Source organism: Garra rufa, chromosome 3 (genome assembly GCF_049309525.1).
Source record: "Garra rufa chromosome 3, GarRuf1.0, whole genome shotgun sequence".
NCBI classification, from domain to species: domain Eukaryota; kingdom Metazoa; phylum Chordata; class Actinopteri; order Cypriniformes; family Cyprinidae; genus Garra; species Garra rufa.
Window position 1 is genome coordinate 7,192,162 of NC_133363.1, and position 23,488 is coordinate 7,215,649.

A 23,488-nucleotide genomic window follows, 5' to 3' on the forward strand; every position below is an offset into this window, starting at 1 on the left:
ACTTCCACTTCTCTGGGTGGGGGTGGCATATTGCGCCCCCAGCCTGAGAAAGAAGGTCGCTCCTGACAGGAATCTCCCATGGAGAGCCGTCGAGGAGGGCGATTATATCCGAGAACCATACTCGGGCCGGCCAGTACGGGGCTACTAGCAGCAGCCGTACTCCGTACCGGCGCACTCTTTCCAGAACTCCCGGGAGCAGAGCGATCGGGGGAAAAGCGTACAGACGAAGCCTCGGCCACGTCTGTACCATGGCATCCAGTCCGAGAGGAGCTGGAGGAACTAGAGAGTACCAAAGGGGACATTGCGATGTCTCCTGAGTCGCAAAGAGGTCCACCTGGGCTTGACCAAAGACTCTCCATATCTGCTTCACCACCTGAGGGTGAAGCATCCATTCCCCGGGCCTCAGCCCCTGCCTCGACAGGACGTCTGCTCCCACATTGAGACGTCCAGGAATGTGAACTGCTCTCAATGAGAGAAGCTTCCCTTGTGACCACAGGATGATCTGGCACGCCAGCTTGTATAAGGGGCGTGAACGCAGACCTCCCTGGTGGTTTATATAGTAGACCACCGCCGTGTTGTCTGTGCGGACCAGCACGTGACGGTTTCTCAGGTCTGGAAGGAAATGCTTCAGAGCCAGGAACACTGCCAACATTTCTAGGCAATTTATGTGCCAGGAGTGATGCTGGTCGTTCCATAGGCCTTGGGCGGAGCGGCCACTCATGACCGCTCCCCACCCGGTGAGGGATGCATCTGTCGCTAGCGTGACGCGGCGGCAAGGAGCTCCCAGCGCTGGACGTTGTAATAGGAACCAGGGCTTTTTCCACATGACTAAGGCACGTAGGCAGCGCCGCGTGACCTTGATCTTGCGGAATGGGTTCCCCCTCGGGGAAAACCCTTTGGTTTTGAGCCACCACTGCAGTGGTCTCATGTGCAGCAGTCCAAGGGGTATCATGTTGGATGCAGCTGCCATAAGACCTAACAGTACTTGGAACTGTTTGACAGTGAGTAGCAGGCCTAGCTTGACCGCATTTGCTGCAGTAAGGATCGACTCGATCCGAGCAGGTGACAATCGTGCCTGCATCGTGGTCGAATCCCAGATTACACCTAGATAAGTGGTTCTCTGTAATGGAGACAGCACACTTTTCTTGGTGTTGAGTCTCAACCCCAACTTTTTCATGTGAGCAAGAACAACATCTCGATGTTGAGCCGCTAACTGTTCTGAACTGGCTAGGATGAGCCAGTCGTCTATGTAGTTGAGTATGCGGATGCCCTGGAGTCGCAGTGGAGCCAGAGCAGCATCCACACACTTCGTGAAAGTTCGGGGAGAGAGCGCTAGGCCGAACGGAAGAACTCTGTATTGGTAAGCTTTGCCCCTGAAAGCGAACCTGAGAAACTTCCGGTGTTGAGGAAGGATGGAGACGTGAAAGTATGCGTCTTTCAGATCTATCGTGACAAACCAGTCCTCGGACCTGATTTGAGACACAACCTGTCTGACAGTCAACATTTTGAACTTCAGTTTTCTTACTGAGAGGTTTAGCTGTCTGAGATCTAAAATGGGCCGCAGGCCCCCATCCTTCTTGGGAACAATGAAGTACCGGCTGTAGAACCCGGATTCTCTGTGTTGAGGAGGGACCACCTCGATGGCCTCCTTCCTCAGGAGAGTATTCACTTCCTGTTCCAATACCAGAGCCTGCTCGGGGCCTACCAGAGTAGGAAATACCCCGCTGAAAGGCGGCGGCTTGGCGCCGAATTGAATGGAATAACCTTTCTCTACAGTACGCAGGACCCACATAGAAATATTTGGCAGTAGTTTCCACGCTGCCAGAAATTCTACTAAGGGAACCAGCCTCTCGAGACTGGTCTCTGGATTTATTAGAGGAGCTAACTTGGTGACCTGTAGCAGCGAACTGGCAGGATGCACCTGAAGTGAGCGCTCTAGAGACCCCCGTGGGGGTGGCGAACTCTCTGGTTCCGCTACGTTTCCGGGCGGAAGGACCAGAGAATGATGTTCGCGGGAGACTGCCGCGCCCTGTAACACCGGCAGGGTTAGCTGACGAATCTCCTGAGGGCCCCGAAGAGAGGTGGTCACCGTACTCCTCAGAGGCGGTGAGGCACCTGGCTCTTCGAGAGGGGCTGCCCTCATTGGCCCTGGGCCACGACCATCAGGGCCGTTTAGCCGCGGCCCTCTTAGACTGTAGGACGACCCTCAGGTCCGGCCTAGTCTTAGAGGACCCCGGCTTGGAGTGTTGCTGAGCCCGCCCTCTAGGCTTAGCCGGAGGGGTGCGGGTAGCAACACTCCTTTTCTGTGCACCCCGGTGCGAGGAGCTAGCTTGCGGCTGGGGCTGCTCCCGTCCAGCAGCCCCAGAGGAGTAAGTGCGGCGAGGAAGAAACCGCTGGAACGCCGCTGCCTGCCTGCGGGCCTCCTGGTGTCTGCTGACAACAGTGTCCACAGAGTCACCGAAGAGGCCAAAGGGCTGCAGGGGGGCGTCCAGGAGCGTGACCCTGTCCTTCTCCTTCATGTCGGACAGGGTCAACCTAGAGATGCCTCTCCGCGGCCACCAAGGCTGCCATAGACCGCCCAATGGCACGGGCGGTCTCCTTGGTGGCGCGGAGCGCCAGGTCTGCGGTCCTGCGCATCTCTGTGACGCTCACTTCCTCACCGTCACTAAACTCCTTCAGCAGGTCGGCCTGGTAAGCCTGGAGCACAGACATGGTGTGTAGGCAACCACCAGCCTGACCTGCTGCCGCATATGCCTTACCCATCAGACCAGACGTGATCTTTAGTGGCCTGGTGGGTAAGGACGGAGCCTTCAAGGACGATGCCAGGCCGGGAGACAGATAGCTCGCTAGTGTCTGCTCGACCTGGGGCATCGCCCTGTAACCGTATTCCTCCATCCCCCCCACATTACCGTAGTAATCAGAGGTGGGGGAGAAGAGACGCGAGGAATATGGTCTTTCCCACGATCTCCTGATCTCTTTGTGGAGATCGGGGAAAAAAGGAAGGCTCCGTTTGGGAGGTGCTGGCTTTGCCCGCAGGAAGCGCTCATCGAGCCTGCTTCCCTGCGGTTCATGGTCTTGTGCTGGTGGCCAACTGATGTTAAGCTTGGCCACCGCGCTAGTCAGCACCTCCACTAGCTCCTCGTATTGGGGTGAATGGGGGGGCGGTTGTGGGGTGTCAACGCTCTCAACATCAACCTCCTCGGAGGAAGACAGAAGGAGCGCTGACTCCTCCTCTTGGAGGGAAGGAACCGCAGTGCGGGCTTCCTCATCCAAGAGGAGGTCATACGATCCGCTGGGTGAGGAGAGAGATAGGGGATCACCCGTCTCAACTCCCTCCAGCAGATCTACCTGCGAACCCCATGAGTGCAGCTGCCGCTCCGCCTCAGCGGAAGCGGGGCCAGACCCACGGGGAACGCTAGTGAAAGCCCCCTCCTCAAAGAGGGCTTTCCGGGAACGGAGCAACCGCAGCGGCATTCGCTCGCACTGCGGGCAGCCAACCCCCTCAAGGGCTGACCTAGCATGCTCCGCTCCCAAGCAGACCACACATAGATCGTGTGTATCCCCACCAACAATGAAACGTTGGCAGGGAGGGACACACTTTCTATGTGGCTGCTCAACCGCTCTTTTAGCTTTAAAAGATCGTTTTCCCCCTTTTGGCATACTGCTCAAATAAAAGTGGTGCAATTTGGCACGAAAAAACAGCAGTAAAACCAGACAGACAAAGACACAGAGCGCTCTCGCTGAATGACAAAAGCTGACGCCAGCTTCAAACGCACGTGCTTATATACTTCCTGGTCGATGACGTCACCGCGCCTGTGACGTCACTCCCGTTTCTCATTGGACGTTGGACATGACTCAGAGTGCGGCCCGCCAATGGCGTTCCCCAAAGTGTCTCAGGACGCAGTGTAGAGTTCCCGGAAGGGAACATTGATTAACATTAGTGAAATTCATTCATACACATAGGCCTAACTGAAAAGCCTCTTACAAACACTACTGAAAACATTGATCGACCTTAGTGAAATTCATTCATATGCATAACTGAAATAAGTGAAGATTTCAGTAGATGATGAGAGAGCTAATTTCACTTGAAACGGAAGTTGTGTCAACACTTCCGATTATTTTGGCGCGTCCGCTTCATGGTGTCACGTGAATAATGGGAGTTCTGGGTCCAGATGCAGGGAAGTATTTTTAATGTAAACAAAACACAAAAGAACACAAACAAATCAAAAACAAAAGGCCAACACGGCACAATCTAACATAAACTCAAACACAAAATAAACAGAACAGGGAACACAGTCTAGGTCAGGATCTCAGGAACACAGAGCAGACAGACAGTGACAAGAAACAAACCATACGGAAGACAATGCAGCCAGAAGGAGTAGTGGGAAATGAGGGTTCTTATAGAAAAGTCCAAATGGTGAACAGCTGTGAGTGAATCAGTGTAATGACAAAACAGACGTGAATACTTGGAAGTGCTGTGCAGGGAAGGGAAAACAGTGACCTCAGGTGGCTGAGGGAAGCCCCACAGCCCCGATCATGACACATGGAGGTTATAGTGGTAAACTATAGTGGTAATGTTTTCAGTAGCGTTTGTTAGAGGGTTTTTCAGTAATGCATATAAATGAATTTCACAAATGTTGATCGATGTTTTCACTATTGTTTGTAAGAGGTTTTCAGTAATGCGTATGAATGGATTTCACTATGGTTTATTAATGTTTTTCGTTTCACTATTGCTTGTAAGAGGTTTTCGGTAATGCATGAATGAATTTCACTATGGTTTATCAATGTTTTTCGTTTCACTAGTGTTTGCAAGAGGCCTTTCAATAATTATGGCCTATACGGCCCCTCATATTAGTGTGTATCCTGTCGCAAAATGTGGCGAAAAGTCCTACACAAGGGGAATAGTGTGATTAAGGTGTGTACATGTTTTCCATAATGCCACTAAAATAGGAATACTCGACCTGTCTGAATTCGATTTGTGTTTACTCCGATTATGACTTTAGTCGGATTAAATTATTCAAAAATACCAGTTTACATGGTTGCTTCTTAATCAGAGTATTGTCTTAATCGCGTTAAAATCGGAATATTGTTGTCCATGTAAACGTACTCAGTGACTTCCAGCACTTTCAAGAGACACTGATAGTACCTATACTTGGGTCTCTTTGTGGCATTATTATTCATTCAGCATTACTGTATCTCTGGAGCTGTGTAACTTATTACAGGGACACAGCTTCATCCTGCTGAAAGCACAAGCTCTATTCCATAGATGGAAAGGACACTGTGAAACTTGGCATCTATAAAACAATATTTGACAAGACGTCTTGAACTCATGGCTCAGAACAATACCTTTATAAAGTTTTAATCAATGGCCCGGATACTTTTATATTGTTTCTTTGCTTTTCACCTTGAGAGTGTATTAAACCTGTTGTTCAACCAGTTGTTCAATATCTTTAATTCAGAAAGAGATGCAGACATTCATAAGTTTTGGGATAAGTCCAATAACTCAATTAGTTCATATGCAGGCCTAGTCCAGATCTGCGACCTTGAAGAAAGTCTACATCATAAACTAAAATGAAATGAACTCATGCTTTTACCTTCTTTCCTCATGCCGGCTCGGAAGCACTTTCGAAGTCTGCAGTATCGACATTGGTTTCTTTTGTCTTTGTCCACCACACACTGCCTGCTGAACCTTCACACATAGAGACAGAAATACATAGGCCACTGTAATTCTCACATTTGAAGAGATCCAATGAAACACTTCAGGTCATGCTCTTACACGTTCTGATGAAGGTGGTCACAGATCACTGATTATTTTTTTATAGGACACAGACATTGTGATCATTTATAGATGGACTCCTGCCACAAAGACAATATGTGTATCTGGTGGAAATGTGAAATAACATTTCTGTTGCATAAGCTGGCCTGTGATGTTGTACAGGATTGTATATATAGAATACAAATTTATATTGGTTGCACTTCAAACATTAACTATTAATTATTCTATAAAATACACATAAAATATTAGAAAAAATGCTAACTGAATTTTGTAAATTATATTTTGTGTATGATAAAATGTAAATCGTTTGTAATTTTTTTCTTAAGGCGAAACACTGCAGGTGAATAGGGTAAATCTTCAGGATATGTAAAGTTTGCTGTGTGTAGCCTAAGTGTTACTGAAGCGGAGATTTAAAACTCATTTTGAGAAAACAGCCTTCAAAAATATGCATTGTAATTGAAATCTATTGATACAAATAAATGAAGTGATATAAAAGAAACACTTAACAGTGTCTGTTAGGTGTTTTCTTTCCACTAGTCTGAAAAAAAAAAAAACACTTTAAAAAAACAAAAAGCCCAAAATCTCAAACTTGACAGGTGCATGAAAAAATAAAGTTTTTGCCTGTAGTGTCTCCTCTTAAGTTATTGTCATAGTATTTACAAGCATTATTATGGTTTTTAATAATGTTTTGAATTAGCTTTTATTGTTATATTTTAGTAATTGTGTTGTGTGCTTTTCTCATTTCTTTTTAGTTTTTTTAGGTTTACTATTTTTCAGTTTTTTTTTTTTTAAATATTATTTTCAGTTTGTTACTTTAGTGCTTCATCTTTAATTTCAGTTGGTCACCAAGGTAAAATTTGTATTTTATTTTTTACTTTTATTGTGGTTTCAATGCATATTAATTAACAAATTAACATCTGAAAACTCATTTGTCTCAAATATTAATTTCAAAACCCTTCTATATTTGTAGCAATAGTGAAAAATACATTGTAAGTGTCAAAATTATCAATTTATTTTATGCCAAAAATCATTAGGATATTACGATATGAAGATATTTTGTAAATTTCCTACTGTAAATATATTCAAACTTAATTTTTAATTAGTAATATGCATTGCTAAGAACTTAATTTGGACAACTTTAAAGGCAATTTTTTCAGTACTTCAATTTTTTTTTTTTGCATCCTCAGATTTCAGAAATAGTTGTAATATTGTCCTATCCTAACAAACTATACATCAATGGAAAGCTTATTTATTCAGCTTTCAGATGACCTATAAATCTCAATTTCGAAAAATTGACCCTTATGACTGGTTTTGTGGACAAGGGTCACATTTAGAGATCAATTAAAATTAAATTGTAAGTATTTTAAGCACATATAGTGGATAGTTGTGAGTCTGATGGTGAGTTCTCACCTGCATGTGTAGGCATGGTTCTTGCGCACACTCCTTCTGAAGAAGCCCTTGCAGCCATCACAACTGGACGCCCCATAATGTTTCCCTGTAGCTCTGTCTGCACAAATAGCGCAGAGATTCACGCTGCTTTGCTGCGGCGCAGCCATTGGTACTGATGCTGGTGCATGGCCTGGTAATAGTGGCTCTTCATTAGAAAAAGAATGGACTATTAGAAAAATAGAAAAAAGAAATCAATTTTTTATAATTTTTATTTAGAGTCTAGATTAAATAGTTGCATCTTGGCCAAATTATTTATTTCAGATGATGTATAAATCTCAAAAATATCCAGTTAAAGAAGACAAAAGAATTTTAACCCGATTTTCATATTCAAAAAGTCCCCCCCCCCACCCCCACAAAAATGCTGAAAAACCAAATGATTTGTGGGACCTTGTAATGGGTGTTTTGGGTTTTTGTTTCTTGTTCATGTTTTCATGTCTTTTATTATGTAGTCGTTTTATGCTGTTGTGTCTTGCTTCCCTTGCCCTCATGTATTCCTGCCATTGGTCCCTTAGTTCCATGTGTCTTGTTCTCATTGGTTGTCTTTGGTTGCTATGGTCCTGTTCCTTGTTTTTCATTGGTTAGTTTATATCATGTGACCTGTATTGTCTGCTATGTATAGCCCTTGTGTTTGAATGGTCGTGTATTGATGTTGTAACCTGCTGTTTGGTGAGTGTCTGATTCATAGTCAAGTCTGTTTGTTTCAAGTCAAGTCACGTCATTGTTTGGATTATGTTTGGATTATGGATCTCTTGTCACTGTTTGGATTACACACTTGTCAATAAAGCTGCACTTGGGTTCATCTTACATCTCGCCGTTTCAGTGGATCATTGTTACAGAATACACGACCAACTATGAACCCAGCAGTTTCACGCCTCCTCTGCCTGCGACAAGGAGAACGGGTTATAGAGGAGTATGTTCAAGATTTTTGTGGACTTTGTGATGTAGTGGGTTTTAATGACATGGTGCTCAAGGACATTTTTAGAGTGGGATTGAATGATCCCATTTGCTTATGGCTTCCTGGAGGAAAAATACACTGGACTCTTGAACAGTATATTGATCATGCTCTTTTGCTGGCTGGTTCACATTTTACTGTGGGGGTTGTGGATGAAGAACCCCACAATCCCACAGTACCCACACCATCAGAGTGCTTTCACGTCCCCACCATCATGTCTGGTATTGCTCACATCACGTCTGTCAAGCCAAAGCCTGCTCATACCATGCCTGCTCACGTCATGCCTGTTGCTTCAGGACCTACTCACGTCATGCCTGCTGCTTCAAAGCCTGCTCACGTCATGCCTGCTGCTTTAAAGCCTGCTCACGTCATGCCTGCTGCTTCAAAGCCTGCTCACGTCATGCCTGCTGCTTCAAAGCCTGCTCACGTCATGCCTGCTGCTTCAAGGCCTGCTCACATCACGCCATGGCCTGCTCACGCCAAGCCTGCCGCTCCAAGGTCTGCACCCTTCATGGCCGCCATCCCAGAGCCTGCCACACCAGAGTCTGCACCCAAGATGGCTGCGATCCCTAAGCCTGTTCACAAGATGGCCGCCCTTCCAGAGTCTGCACCCTCATGGCTGCCATCCCAGAGCCTGTTCACAAGATGGCCGCCATCCCAGAGCCTGTTCACAAGATGGCCGCCACGCTAGAGTCAAGCCAATCCACAGTCCCTATGCCAGAGCCACGCCATGCCTCCTCTGATCTGCCAGAGCCACGCCATGCCTCACCTTATCCTTCAGAGCCTCGTCATGTCATGATTGCAAGTGTGATGGACCCACCAATGATGTCAGTGAGAGCTGCTGGCATCCCAGTGGTCCCTGTACCCACTAGCCCAGTGGGTCTCCCTCTATCCACTGCGCTGCCTGTGATGGCCATCGCCATTTTGAGTGTGTGGGCTGCACACTGTGCTACAGAGGCCTCGTCTGTCCACGAGTCTGCTCCAGAGGCCTCCTCTGACCATGAGTCTGCCAAGCCAGTGCCTCCAGAGGTGGCAGCACCAGCTGCAGAACCTTCCAAGGAGGCGGCGTTCACGGCAGAACTTCCCAAGAGGGTGGTACCCTTTTATGAACTTCACGCTCTGCCTGCACCGCCAAGGCTTCCTGCTTTGCCTGCACCGCCATGGCTTCCTGCTTTGCCTGCACCGCCATGGCTTCCTGCTCTACCGGCTCCGCCCTAGCTTCCACTGCTCCATGGTCTGCCACTGCTCCATAACCCAGGTCCTCCAAAGCTTCACTGTCTGCCACTGATCCACGGTCCAGGTCCACCTCTGCTTCATGATCCAGGTCTGTCATTACTCCATGCCCCAGGCCCTCCACTGTTTCCCAGTCTGCCACTGTTTCATGGCCCAGGTCCTCCACTGTTCCACAGTCTGCCATTGCTCCACGGCCCAGGTCCTCCAGTGTTCCACAGTCTGCCATTGCTCCACGGCCCAGGACCTCCATTGATTCACCGTCTGCCACTGCTCCACGGCCCAGGTCCTACAGTGTTCCACAGTCTGCCACTGCTCCACGGCCCAGGTCCTACAGTGTTCCACAGTCTGCCACTGCTCCACGGCCCAGGTCCTCCAGTGTTCCACAGTCTGCCATTGCTCCACGGCCCAGGTCCTCCACTGTTCCACAGTCTGCCATTGCTCCACGGCCCAGGACCTCCACTGTTCCACAGTCTGCCATTGCTCCACGGCCCAGGACCTCCAGTGTTCCACAGTCTGCCATTGCTCCACGGCCCAGGACCTCCATTGATTCACCGTCTGCCACTGCTCCACGGCCCAGGTCCTACAGTGTTCCACAGTCTGCCACTGCTCCACGGCCCAGGTCCTACAGTGTTCCACAGTCTGCCACTGCTCCACGGCCCAGGTCCTCCAGTGTTCCACAGTCTGCCATTGCTCCACGGCCCAGGTCCTCCAGTGTTCCACAGTCTGCCATTGCTCCACGGCCCAGGTCCTACAGTGTTTCATCGTCTGCCACTGCTCCACGGCCCAGGTCCTCCAGTGTTCCACAGTCTGCCATTGCTCCACGGCCCAGGTCCTACAGAGTTTCATCGTCTGCCACTGCTCCACGGCCCAGGTCCTACAGTGTTTCATCGTCTGCCACTGCTCCACAGCCCAGGTCCTACAGTGTTTCATCGTCTGCCATTGCTCCACAGCCCAGGACCTCCATTGATTCACCGTCTGCCACTGCTCCACAGCCCAGGTCCTCCAGTGTTCCACAGTCTGCCATTGCTCCACGGCCCAGGTCCTACAGTGTTTCATCGTCTGCCACTGCTCCACGGCCCAGGTCCTCCAGTGTTAACATCGTCTGCCACTGCTCCACGGCCCAGGTCCTCCAGTGTTCCACAGTCTGCCATTGCTCCACGGCCCAGGTCCTACAGTGTTTCATCGTCTGCCACTGCTCCACGGCCCAGGTCCTCCAGTGTTCCACAGTCTGCCATTGCTCCACGGCCCAGGTCCTACAGTGTTCCACAGTCTGCCATTGCTCCACGGCCCAGGTCCTCCAGTGTTCCACAGTCTGCCATTGCTCCACGGCCCAGGTCCTACAGTGTTCCACAGTCTGCCATTGCTCCACGGCCCAGGTCCTCCAGTGTTCCACAGTCTGCCATTGCTCCACGGCCCAGGTCCTACAGTGTTCCACAGTCTGCCATTGCTCCACGGCCCAGGTCCTACAGTGTTCCACAGTCTGCCATTGCTCCACGGCCCAGGTCCTACAGTGTTTCATCGTCTGCCACTGCTCCACGGCCCAGGTCCTCCAGTGTTCCACAGTCTGCCATTGCTCCACGGCCCAGGTCCTACAGTGTTCCACAGTCTGCCATTGCTCCACGGCCCAGGTCCTCCAGTGTTCCACAGTCTGCCATTGCTCCACGGCCCAGGTCCTCCAGTGTTCCACAGTCTGCCATTGCTCCACGGCCCAGGTCCTACAGTGTTTCATCGTCTGCCACTGCTCCACGGCCCAGGTCCTCCAGTGTTAACATCGTCTGCCACTGCTCCACGGCCCAGGTCCTACAGTGTTTCATCGTCTGCCACTGCTCCACAGCCCAGGTCCTACAGTGTTTCATCGTCTGCCATTGCTCCACAGCCCAGGACCTCCATTGATTCACCGTCTGCCACTGCTCCACAGCCCAGGTCCTCCAGTGTTCCACAGTCTGCCACTGCTCCACGGCCCAGGTCCTTCAGTGTTTCATCGTCTGCCACTGCTCCACGGCCCAGGTCCTCCAGTGTTTCATCGTCTGCCACTGCTCCATGGCCCAGGTCCTCCAGTGTTCCACTGTCTGTCACTGCTCCACGGCCCAGGACCTCCACTGGCCCACTGTCTGCCATTGCCCCCGGGTCCAGGCCTTGACTCTGACTGAACCTGTTCCCCTACATGGACCTGGCCCTCCATCCCGCCCCCTACTTTACCCCTGCTCTACCACCCTCCTGGACTTGTTGGTTTTGGTTTTGTTTTGGGCATCGGGTGCCGCCCTTAGAGGGGGGGGAATGTAACGGGTGTTTTGGGTTTTTGTTTCATGTTCATGTTTTCATGTCTTTATGTAGTCGTTTTATGCTGTTGTGTCTTGCTTCCCTTGCCCTCATGTATTCCTGCTATTGGTCCCTTAGTTCCATGTGTCTTGTTCTCATTGGTTGTCTTTGGTTGCTATGGTCCTGTTCCTTGTTTTTCATTGGTTAGTTTATGTCATGTGACCTGTATTGTCTGCTATATATAGCCCTTGTGTTTGAATGGTTGCGTATTGATGTTGTAACCTGCTGTTTGGTGAGTGTCTGATTCATAGTCAAGTCAAGTCTGTTTCAAGTCACGTCATTGTTTGGATTATGTTTGTCGTTTGGATTATGGATCTCTTGTCACTGTTTAGATTACACACTTGTCAATAAAACTGCACTTGGGTTCATCTTACATCTCGCTGTTTCAGTGGATCATTGTTAGAGACCTGAAGGATTTTTCTGAAGAACAGCAGGCAGTTTAACTGTTCAGGACAAACAAGGGACTCATGAACAACTATCACTAAATAAAAAAAAAAAACACAACTGTGGATCATTTAGGTAACAACACAGTATTAAGAATCAGGTATAAAATATAAAACATGTTAACTGTATTTTGTAAATTATATTTTGTGTATGATAAAAAGTAAAATTATTTTTTTCTTTCTTTTTTAGTATTATTTATATTTATATATTATTTATGTTATATTTATATTTGACAAAATAGATAACCACTATTCAAAAGTTTGGGGTCAGTAATAATAAACCAATAATCCTAATAAACCATACATCAGTGGAAAGCTTATTCATTTCAGATGATGTATACATCTCAAAAAGATATAAATTTCACAAAATTGACCCTTATGACTGGTTTTGTGTTCCATTTTATCACATATTATAAAATGTAATGTTGATTTACTTTTGAATTTAAGCTTTAATTTTCAATTTAATGCATGCTTGCTGAATAGAAGTTAATTTAAAACATTTTTTTCAATAATCATCATAACCATCAAGAAGGCATTTTACATTTTAAAAACTGTCACTTTTATCCATAATCTGTAATCCATAATCCATAATATTGTATCCATTAATCCTCTATTGGAAAAGTCCATCCTCTGTCCTCTCACATTTAAATCCACTCACATATTTGTTTAGAACTGTTTTCTATGGAGGACCGTTTCTGCCAGGTAAGAAAAAAATGTGTGCCTTAAGTCGAAATTTTGACATACTTAAATCATAATTATGAGATAAAAAGTTGAAATTATGGCCTACTTTTATGACTTATGTAATAGTAATATAATAATAATATCTCATAATTTTGATTTAGTAAATTATAATTTCGACCTTTTATCTCAAGATCAGTTTTTATCTCAACTCATATTTTGGAATATATTCTGCTTGTCTGTAAATGTTATATAATTTATTAATAAGGTGTGTACTGAACTTGGTCCTCCAAACTGTTTTAAGCCAAGTTAATTTGTTCTGGAATGTCCAGTTTATCATTAGACCACCCTTGTGATGAATGTGTTTTTGACTTTTTTTAATCTCATAATTTCGACTTTTTAAAATCATAATTTAAAATATTGAAAGTCATAATTCCGACTTTTTATCTTGTAATTATGACTTAAGTATGTCATAATTGCAACTTTATAAATCATAATTTGGATTTTTTTTAATCTCATAATTATGACTTTAAATATGAAGTCATAATTGTGATTTAGTATGTCATAATTTTGACTTTTTAAGGCATGGATTTTTATTCTTACCTGGCGGAAACAAGCTTCCATAGTGTTCACTTGTACTTGATCTGTGCATATTTCTCTCCTGAATGTTTCAGAGACATGACTCGTATTTTAGTAGGAAGCAACAGTTTGAAGTTAAAAACATCTTAATGATTGATTTGTTTCTTACAAACTCACAGCTTTTCATTTCACAAGATGTTGATTGATCTACTGGAGTGATGTGGATTACTTGTGGATTGTTGTTATGTTTTTATCAGCTGTTTAGACTCTCATTCTGATGGCACCCATTCACTGCAGAGGATTCATTGGTTTGCACATAAGGTAATGCTAAATTTAAAACTTTTTTATTATTTTTTACATAAAACACAATTGAGAAAAAAATGATCACGACGACTCCTGTTGCAGATCCCTGATGTAAACCATTGCAATTCTAACTCGGCGGAGGAAATGTGTCCAATCACCCAGTGGATTATATCCGCCCGCCGTCAAAGTATCTGTACTTATTACTTTGCGAAAGAGAGTCTCCATTTAATTAAACAGGTCAGTGAAAAGTCTCCGTCTACTGCTATTTCCCAGGTAATTTCGCAGTGTTAGCTAAAATTTAATTCAATTCCCTCATGTGTTGCATTAAATTGCGCTCCGAATTTGATTGCCACCAGTTTGCATCTCAAGCCAGCGAACGTCACATCTTCACTTAGGACGCAGGAATAAAGCCTAATGTATGCAAATAATACACTCAGCACTTTAAAGCCACTCAGAGAGGTAATATGCTCTAACATACAGAACGCCTCTGGGTTCAAAGGCCAGTTATATTATATTAAGAGTCTACAATGCTTCTGGCACCCACGCTTGTGTGCTTTGCTAAGATGGATCCAGTATGTCTGAATCAGCAGCGCTTCTAATGATTAAAGAAAATGAGATTATAATGGAAAGCAGGAACAGGTTGAAGTGGGGCGCATAGGCTTTTGAAAAGTCCTCTTATGACCAGACAGTAATTGAAATAGCAGCATCTCATGCTATAGGAGCTAATGTCATTGCGAAGTTACCTTTTAGTGCCCTGCTCTGTGAGCAAATGGCCTAAACACTCAAGTATGGAAGAGTTTAAAAACGAGAGCGGTTAAACACATGCTCTACTTGGCCTGCATTGCAGTTCTCCATGTTCATTGGCAGCAGACATGCATACAAACTGCTGACAGACCGCCTTTAAACATTTATCTTTGTGTTTATGTTTTAACTCAACCGTGCATGTAGTGTATATGCAACTCAAATGCAATATCAATCATATTTAAACAAGCCTCTCCTGCTGAAAAGACCAACCTTGCTGGTCAACAGCATAAATTGTGTTTTGGAAGCTGGGCTGGAGAATGGGATGCTACTGCTGCACCTCTGGAAGATTGTTAACTAGGTCAATGACGTGACACTTGTTGTTTGTTTTATCTATCAATTTCATTCCATTTCACTTCAACACTGTCAGGGTGAGACAAAGGTCTCAATATTATAATGAAGAAAATGCCCCAATCAAAGAATTACATTCTTTTTATATATATTTATATTGTTACTTTGATAAAATAAGCTAAATTCAACTGTACATTAACTAATATTTATAAACTAAGATATTTACATGTGCTAATATATTTTTTAAATAAAATTTTGTTAAAATTAGTTAATGCACTGTGAACTAACATGAGCAAACTATGATCAATTGTATTTTTGGTCACACTTTATATTAGGTGGTTTTAACTATTATGTACTTACATAAAAAATAAGTACAATGTACTTCATGTGGTCATAATGCATTGTAAAACACTTTTGCTTCTATTAAGATGGGATATGGGTAAGGTTAGAGACAGGTTTGGTGGTATTGGTAGGTTTATGGGTGGGTTAGGGTGTAAGGGATGGGTCAACAGTGGTAATTACAGAAATTAATTACAAATGTAACTACATATAGGTTTTTAAAAAAAGATAAGTATAATGTAAAAACACACAATAAGTACATTGTACCAAATGATTCATTTAAATGTAAGTACATAGTATTTAAGCCACCTAATGTAAAGTGGGACCGCATTTTTTTATTAACTGACATTAATAAAAATTATTAAGTACAAAAATATATTGCTGAGTGTTAGTTAAACATGTTAACAAATAAAACCTTCTTGTAAAGTGTTATCATTACTGGTATTATTCTTTCTTAGGGGGAAAAAGTTGAAATATAAAATATTTGCTGTAAATATAAAATTGCTGACAATATTAAAGTCATGTGGTGCAAAAATCATGCTCAAATGATATAAAACAGAAAATGATAAAAATATTAGATAATTTGTCCTTTACGTCAAAGTGAGATTAGATTAGGCATTAAAAGGTCAGGCCAAGGGCAAAATGTGATATAATATTCAATTATAATTCATACATACATATATACACTGCCTCTCAAAAGTTTGAGATCAGTAAGATTTGTAATGTTTTTTTAAAGAATTCTTATATGCTCATCAAAGCTAGATTTACTTGATCAAAAATTCTAAAAACAATAATAATAATTTAAAATAATGGTGATCTATATGAATATATATTAAAATATAATTTATTCCTGTGATGCAAAGCTGAATTTTTATCAGCTATTACTTTAGTGTTCAGTGTTACATGATTCTTCAAAAATCATGCTAATATGCTGATTAATTATAGTTATTATCAATGTTGGAAACAGTTGCGCTGCTTCATTTTTTTGGAAACTGTGATTCTTTTTTCAGGATTCTTGATGAATAAAAGGTTAAAAAGAACAGCGTTTATTCAAAATACTTTATTATCAAAACTTTACTACCACTTTTTATGAATTGAACACATCCTTGGTGTATAAAAGTATTAATTTCTTTCAAAAAAAGAAATAATAAAAATTTACTGAGCCCAAACTTTTAGTTGGTAGTTTATATTGTTACAAATGATTGTTCTGTTTTAAATAAAAGCTGTTCTTTTCTACTTTTTATTTGGGGGAAAAATGACAGGTTCCAACAAAATATTAAGCAGCACAACTGTTTCGAACACTGAAAATAAAGCAGCATTTTAGAATGATTCCTGAAGGATCTTGTAACACCGAATACTGGAGTAATGATGCTGAAAATTCAGATTTGCATCACAGAAATAAATGATATTTTAAAGTATATTAAAATAGAAAACCACTATTTTTTAACTGCATTAACATTTTCCTAAATTAAATTTTTTTTCTGCATTTTTAATGCATTGGTGAGCAGAAAAGTGTCTTTTAAAAAAGCATTAAAAATCGTACTGATCCCAAACTTTTGAGCGGCTAAGAAGGGCTACAAGCACTAACCGGCATTAACTAAGTTCTCAGAACTTTGGCTAGTGGTTTGGCAAGGATCTCTCAAAGTTATGAATTAACAGTGACAATAATAGAATGTTTGTTTATATATTACTACTTGGTTCAGAATGTATGAGAACCTGTAAAAGTATAATTCCCATAATGTTTACAAAATGCTAAAATGGAATGTTGAACATTTTTAAAAGCGTTTTTCATTTGGAACGCTCAGAAAACGTTTGGAAATAACATTTTTAGAACTTTAACAAAACATTAATAGAAGTTAGTTAATCTGAAAAGCAGTTTTTTTCTTCAAGAATAGAACATCCAGTAGGCTTGTCTTCAGAAATCATTACTGTCTTTTTGCGTCAATAAGTGGGTAATGAGTCAGTAGACCAAAGGTTAGACGTACCTGTTTGTACAGGGAGAACACGTAAACCGTCAAACTCCAGCATGGTGAATGTAGGGTCCAGGGTTATTCCATAGTCTGTTGCGCCTAGGTCAAGTGAAGTCCCAGAGATCTTCATGGTAAAGTCACGTTTCGGCCTGTATCAGAGAACCAACAGCGCACCACTAAGCTCACCAGCGTTTCTCTCAGCGGCCTGTTGAGTCCATCCAAGCTTGTAAACACTTCAGCCTCAGCATATCAGTACGCTCTTGGATCTATTACTCTGCCCTTTCCTCTCAATGGACTTCAAATGGTGGAATCACATTGAGATCGTTGTTCTTCTCCCATACGTTGCCTGCACCCAGAAACTGAAGCGGAGCTGAGAATCCAATAATTAATGTCTGAGACTCATCAGAGCTAGACTGATAGAGAGGCTGAGATTTAGCCAAATGTCTATGTGTTTGCTGTTCTCTTATCAGTGCAGAGGGAATCATAAAGGGGAGGGATCTGGATCAGGTAAACATGACTCACTCTTCAGTGGGAAATAACATTTATTGTTCAGTAACAACAGAATAGCGTTGCTTTGTTGGTTAATTTGCTTTATTTTAGAGATGCACCTTAAGGCCTGAGGCCATGAGTAGCACTGAGGCCTACTGTATGATGGATCACATGCTTGTGTAGTGAGAACATAGTGTGAATTTTTTTTAAGTCTGAGAGGTGTTTTAGTGGCTGGACGCCCATCTTCTTTCTTCAAGAGAACAGCCAGTAGCTTTTATTTTCAAACTTTGCCCTTTTGGTGTATTTGCTATCAGGTCAACGGTGCTATTGATCAAAGGCAGCATGATAACATGCTATTGCGTTACATTCCTTCTCTTTTGCCACATTCAAACTGTATCACATTTGAAGTGATACAATAAGATCAACTTGAGCTCTTTCACCAGAGAATTGTATCAATACAATCAACAAGAATGCTATTGAGTGCCTTCAGTCAGTAAGTTTTTGTTGGTCTATCGCTTATTCTTCTGAATAGTACCAGTGTTTTTGGACTTTCTTCTTACATCTGTTGGCCTGATTTCATAGTGGCTGTCAGTGTTGCCATGTTTTTCTAGAGACATAAGTGAACTGGTCTGAAAAAGATTGAAATAAACTACACGGATTGAGAGCACAAGCCCAAAATAAGGGATATACACCATTTATGCAGTCTGCATAAGGAACCCCATATATTTTGTAATATTTTTCTATAATATTCTGCCAAAATAATTTCATTTGGTGAACCATTTCTTATGGAAGGCCATTTCTGCCACTGAATAAAAAATAAAAAAGGTAATTTCAACTTTATCTCACATTATCTGATTTTACTCGCAATTGCGCATTTACATCTCAGTTTTTTTTTTTAGAATTGCATCCTATAAATTCGAAATTCTAACTTTTTCTCAGAACTGTTAGATATAAACGCACAATTGCGAGAAAAAGTCAGAATTGCTGCATATAAAGTCAGAATTGTGGGATATAAAGTGAATTGCGAGTTTATATCATGCAATTCGGACTTTTTTTCTTGCAGTTGTGACTTTGTATCTCGCAATTCTGACTTTTTTCTCACAATTGCGAGTTTATATTACACAATTCTGACTTCATTTCTCAGAATTGCAGGTTTATATCACACACTCAGAATTGCAAGTTTAAATCTTGCAATTCTGACTTAATAACTCGCAATTGGGAGTTTATATCATACAATTCTGACTTAACTCACAATTGAGATTTTTTATCACACAATTCTGACTTCATTTCTCAGAACTGCGAGTTTATATCTTGCAATTCTGACTTAATAACTTGCAATTGGGAGTTTATATCACTCAATTCTGACTTTATTTCTCAGAATTGTGAGTTTATATCACGCAATTGTGATTTTACTCAGAATTGCGAGTTTATATCTTGCAATTCTAACTTAACTCGAAATTGCGAGTTTATATCACACAATTCTGGCTTCATTTCTCAGAATTGTGAGTTTATAAATTGGAATTCTGACTTTATATCACACAATTGCGACTTTATTTCTCAGAATTGCAAGTTTTTATCACGCAATTCTGACTTTATAATTCACAGTTGTGAGTTTATATCTCACAATTCTATGAAAAAAATCTGAATTGTAAGATAACAAGTTGCAATAACCTTTTTTTAAAAAAATATTCAGTGGCGGAAACGGGCTTCCATAATTTCTAGTCCCTTTCAAATAAAAGTCCAACTTCCCCTGTAGCTTATTCAAGGAGCAAATGACCATCTCATTGCATATACAGTATATGCACTGAATTAAAAAAAAGGTGATTTAATTGTGCTTAAAAATATATGTAAACTCTAGCCATTTAATTTTCAGCGATTTTTAATTACTTCTTGATAAAACAAGCCCAAAGTTGTTTTAGTAGAAGTTCACAGAAGTTGGCTGGGATCGTTTAGAGCCCTTTGAATCTGCATTTAAACTGCATTTTGGAAGTTCAAATAGCCCACCTTGTTGGCAGAGGCTATTTACACTAACTCCACCCACCAATGTGTGATTGGGGTAGTCAACACTACAAAAGACGATTATCAAACATCAGCTCTAGTGGTGTATTTGACACAATGCATGCTGTACTTTTTCTCTGTTTTCAAACCTTGTATCACAGCAGAAAGGCCTTTATTTTCAATAAAAATGAAGGAAATAATCAAAAAGCTGAAAATGAGGTATCGGGTAGGTTTAGGGTAAGTGTACAGAAAGCGTTATTTTTTTCAATGGGGTGCATCTATTTAATAATTTGAATTAAAATTATAATCTACACTCAATATGTTATTATTGCATACTGTTTTATAATGTGCTACAATACTGTGGTGCAGATAATTGCCACTACTTGCAATGCAGTAGTATAAATAGCAGAAAATCCAGCTATTTTAACAGTGGTAATAGAATCTATAGCTATTTGCACTTAGTATAAACAGAATCCTTATTTGCGCTTAGTGTAAATATAATCCATCGCTATTTGCACTTACTGTATATAGCATCTACTATATAACGTATGTGTGTACGACAATTAGTGGAAACTAGAGATTATGGTTTACAAAGTTTAAAATATGGATATTTTTCTTGCACGCATTGATTCACTTCAAAAGGCCTTTATTAGCCTCTCGAAGCCGTGTGGAGTACTTCTTATGATTGATGGATGCACTTTATTGGACTTCAAAGTCTCAACACCCATTTACTGCTATTATAAAGATTGGAAGAGCCAGGACATTAACTCCGATTGTATTTGTCCGAAAGAAGAAAGTCATAAACACCTAGGATGGCTTGAGAGTGAGTAAATCATGGGGTAGTTTCCATTTTTGGCCTCTTTAAGAAACCATTTCAGTGTGAAGTAAAATGAAACCAGTGTTGCCAAGTTGGCTTATAAACAACTTTGGGCTTGTTTTCTCAAAAATCACTGAAAATAAAGTGGTAAGGACTTAAATTTTTAAGGACAATAAAATCACTGTTTTTAATTCAGTGCATATATGTTGTGGGGTGAGTAAATCATAGGGCAATTAAAATTTTTGGCTGAGCTATATCTTTAATCTCTTATTTCTTTTATGTGTTTTTTATCTTATGCTACACACATCTTTATTAATGCACATTTTGGATGGATCAAATCTCAATGATATACAGTAGATGCAGTCATTGAATATTCATGCTTTGTTCTCTATGCTGCAGCATTGAGTTTATAATACGCATATTATGTAATATTGTTTAGTTTTCCATCTTTTTTTTGTTGTTGTTGTTTTCACAAAAAGATAATAATTCACCACAGATGATAGCTAACAAATATATTTTAATAATATTAGAAATCTTTCTCATGCCCCTATTTAGCTCAATAACAATAAAAGCTATTTAAAATAGAAAAGATATTATGAAATAAAAACCAAAAAAGCAGTAGGACTGAATGTAGTAATTTTATTTGTGCAAATTATGACAAATTATATGTCAGGCTGCATATTACTTTTTTTGAAGAAAAAGATCCATCATGCTTTGCTGTAATGGGATTTCCTTGGTGAGCATCGCTCCTTCTCTAAATGTCAGGCTAGGCCGTGGGTCAGACCTCCCCCAACACACGATAACACACACAGACCACGCTTTAGATGACTGATAGCTCATAAAAACCTGTCAGTCACAGCACAGCTGAGCAGTGAATGTGCCGTGGCTCCCAAAAAAGATATTGCTGCTTCATACTGAAAAAAAAAAATCGAAGTCATTTGCACTTTTAAAGGTTATAATTATTAGTATATTTTTTGTAGTTCTGAACATTTTTATTTTATTTTATTTTATTTTATTTTATTTTATTTTATTTTATTTTATTTTATTTTATTTTATTTTATTTTATTTTATTTTATTTTATTTTATTTTATTTTATTTTATTTTATTTTTGGCTTGAATTGGTTTTTGAGTATGATCACTAGGTGGAGACAAAGTACAGAGTATACATTAGTACCCCACTTACATTTTTTTGAAGAGCACTCACAGAACAAATGCCAGACTAAAACCATATGCAGCTCTTTATGGAGAAACAGCATGAAACATGTCTTGCCATTACGAAAAGAGAACGTCTCGGGCAGATACCAAAGGTTCAGATTGCAGCGCTCTATTCTGTGCCTGAAGTGACTAAAATAAGTGGCTCACCTGTCTTAAATCTGAATGCCTATACAGCCAGTGTAAGGCTCTGTCAGTGCACCAGAATTTACTCCTCACAGGTGCACTAGAGGCAGCTCTACCTGTCTGCATGTGTGGACTGAAGAGTGATTGATGGGCAAGAGCAGCTGTATTTCAGAGTCGGTGCCTGTGCAGTTTGGAAAGGTAAAGTGTGGAGAGCAGCAAAATTGGACTTGGCTGTTGCTCAGTGCTGTCACAACCTTGCCTGTAATGCGGCTAGGGCTATTAACCAAACATAAATAAATGATGGCTCTGGTGCTTCGGAACAGCCTGGCATCTGAAACTCTTTCTTTTTCAAATCTTTTGTTTGGTGGAGGCAAATTAAGTCATGCTTTTAAATATACTATGGAATTCTGCACAAGCGATAACTAGAATGGAATAAAATCTACAGTATATATACAGTCAAGCCCGGAATTATTCATACCCCTGGCAAATTCTGACCAATTTTTTTTTGACCAGAAATGACACAGGCTTCTTCCAAAAAATAATAAGATGGTGTACAAGAGACATCATTGTGGAAAAAAAATATTTCTCAGCTTTTATTTACATTTGAACAAATAGTGGCATGTCCAAAATTATTCATACCCTTTGCAAACTGTCACAGTCTATGGTAAAATCCAAAGTTCTATAGCATTCCAAATAGTCCAAGCTGTTCTAAAGCATCCTAATTACCCTGATTCATTGGGAACAGTTTTAATCAACTCAACAGGTGAAAAACAGAAGCTCTCTGCTGTTGGTTTGTGGACAGTCATGGCTAAGACAAAGGAGCTCACTGAGGACCTGCGGCTGCGCATTGTGGCTGCTCACAAGTCAGGAAATACCATATCTAAATGTTTTGAAGTTCCAGTGGCTACAGTGCAAAGTATTATTAAAAAATACAAGACGTTCCGCATTGTGAAAAATCGCAGAGGACGTGGTTTGGAAGCCAAAATGATACTTGTGCTTGACAGGAGGATAGTGAGAGAGGTAAAAAAAGAATCCAAGGATCACCACCAAGGCCATGGGCTCTGCTGGTGACATCTCAACATCTCAAGGCAGACAGTCCAACAGACACTGCACACCGCTGGGTTCCACGGACGCAGACCAAGGAGGACACCACTTCTTCAGATAAGGCACACAAAAGCCCACTTAGCCTTTGCAAATGCTCATCTGGACAAAGAAGAAGGCTTCTGGTCTTCTGTTTTATGGTCAGATGAAACAAAAATTGAATTGTTTGGCCACAATGATGTAGCCTTCATTTGGCGTAAAAAAGGAGAAGCCTTCAACCCTAAGAACACCATCCCCACTGTCAAACATGGTGGTGGGAACCTAATGTTTTTGGGGTGTTTTTCAGTCGGTGGACCAGGGAACCTAATCACAGTAAACGGCGCATTAAAAAGGAGCAATACATCAAAATTATCAACAATAACATCAGGCAGTCTGCAGAGAAACTTGGCCTTGGGCACCAGTGGACATTTCAGCACGACAACGACCCAAAACACACAGCAAAAGTGGTGAAGAAATGGTTAGCATTAACGTTTTGCAGTGGCCCAGCCAGAGTCCTGACTAAAATCCAATTGAGAATCTGTGGAGGGAGCTAAAGATCAGGGTGATGGCAAGGAGACCCTCCAACCTGAAAGAGTTGGACCTCATCACTAAAGATGAATGGGCAAAAAAAAA

The 23,488-nt window shown here is 41.9% G+C and overlaps 1 protein-coding gene across 4 annotated transcripts in view; it reads right to left on the minus strand.

The window, feature by feature from the left end:
- Nucleotides 1-17,572, minus strand: part of LOC141330858 (hepatocyte nuclear factor 4-beta-like) — a 34,297-nt gene extending 16,725 nt beyond the window's left edge. For 2 of the 4 annotated variants that reach the window (XM_073835637.1, XM_073835636.1), the window contains exons 1-3: nt 17,149-17,570; nt 7,187-7,370; nt 5,595-5,689 (exon numbers count right to left, since the gene is read on the minus strand). In XM_073835637.1, the coding sequence (XP_073691738.1) occupies nt 5,595-5,689; nt 7,187-7,370; nt 17,149-17,263 (394 nt within the window). In that variant the 5' untranslated portion in view covers nt 17,264-17,570. Of the gene's footprint in view, nt 1-5,594; nt 5,690-7,186; nt 7,392-17,148 lie in introns of all 4 variants that reach the window. The other 2 variants (XM_073835635.1, XM_073835634.1) reach the window with 2 other exon arrangements.
- Between the last annotated feature and the right edge of the window lie 5,916 nt (nt 17,573-23,488).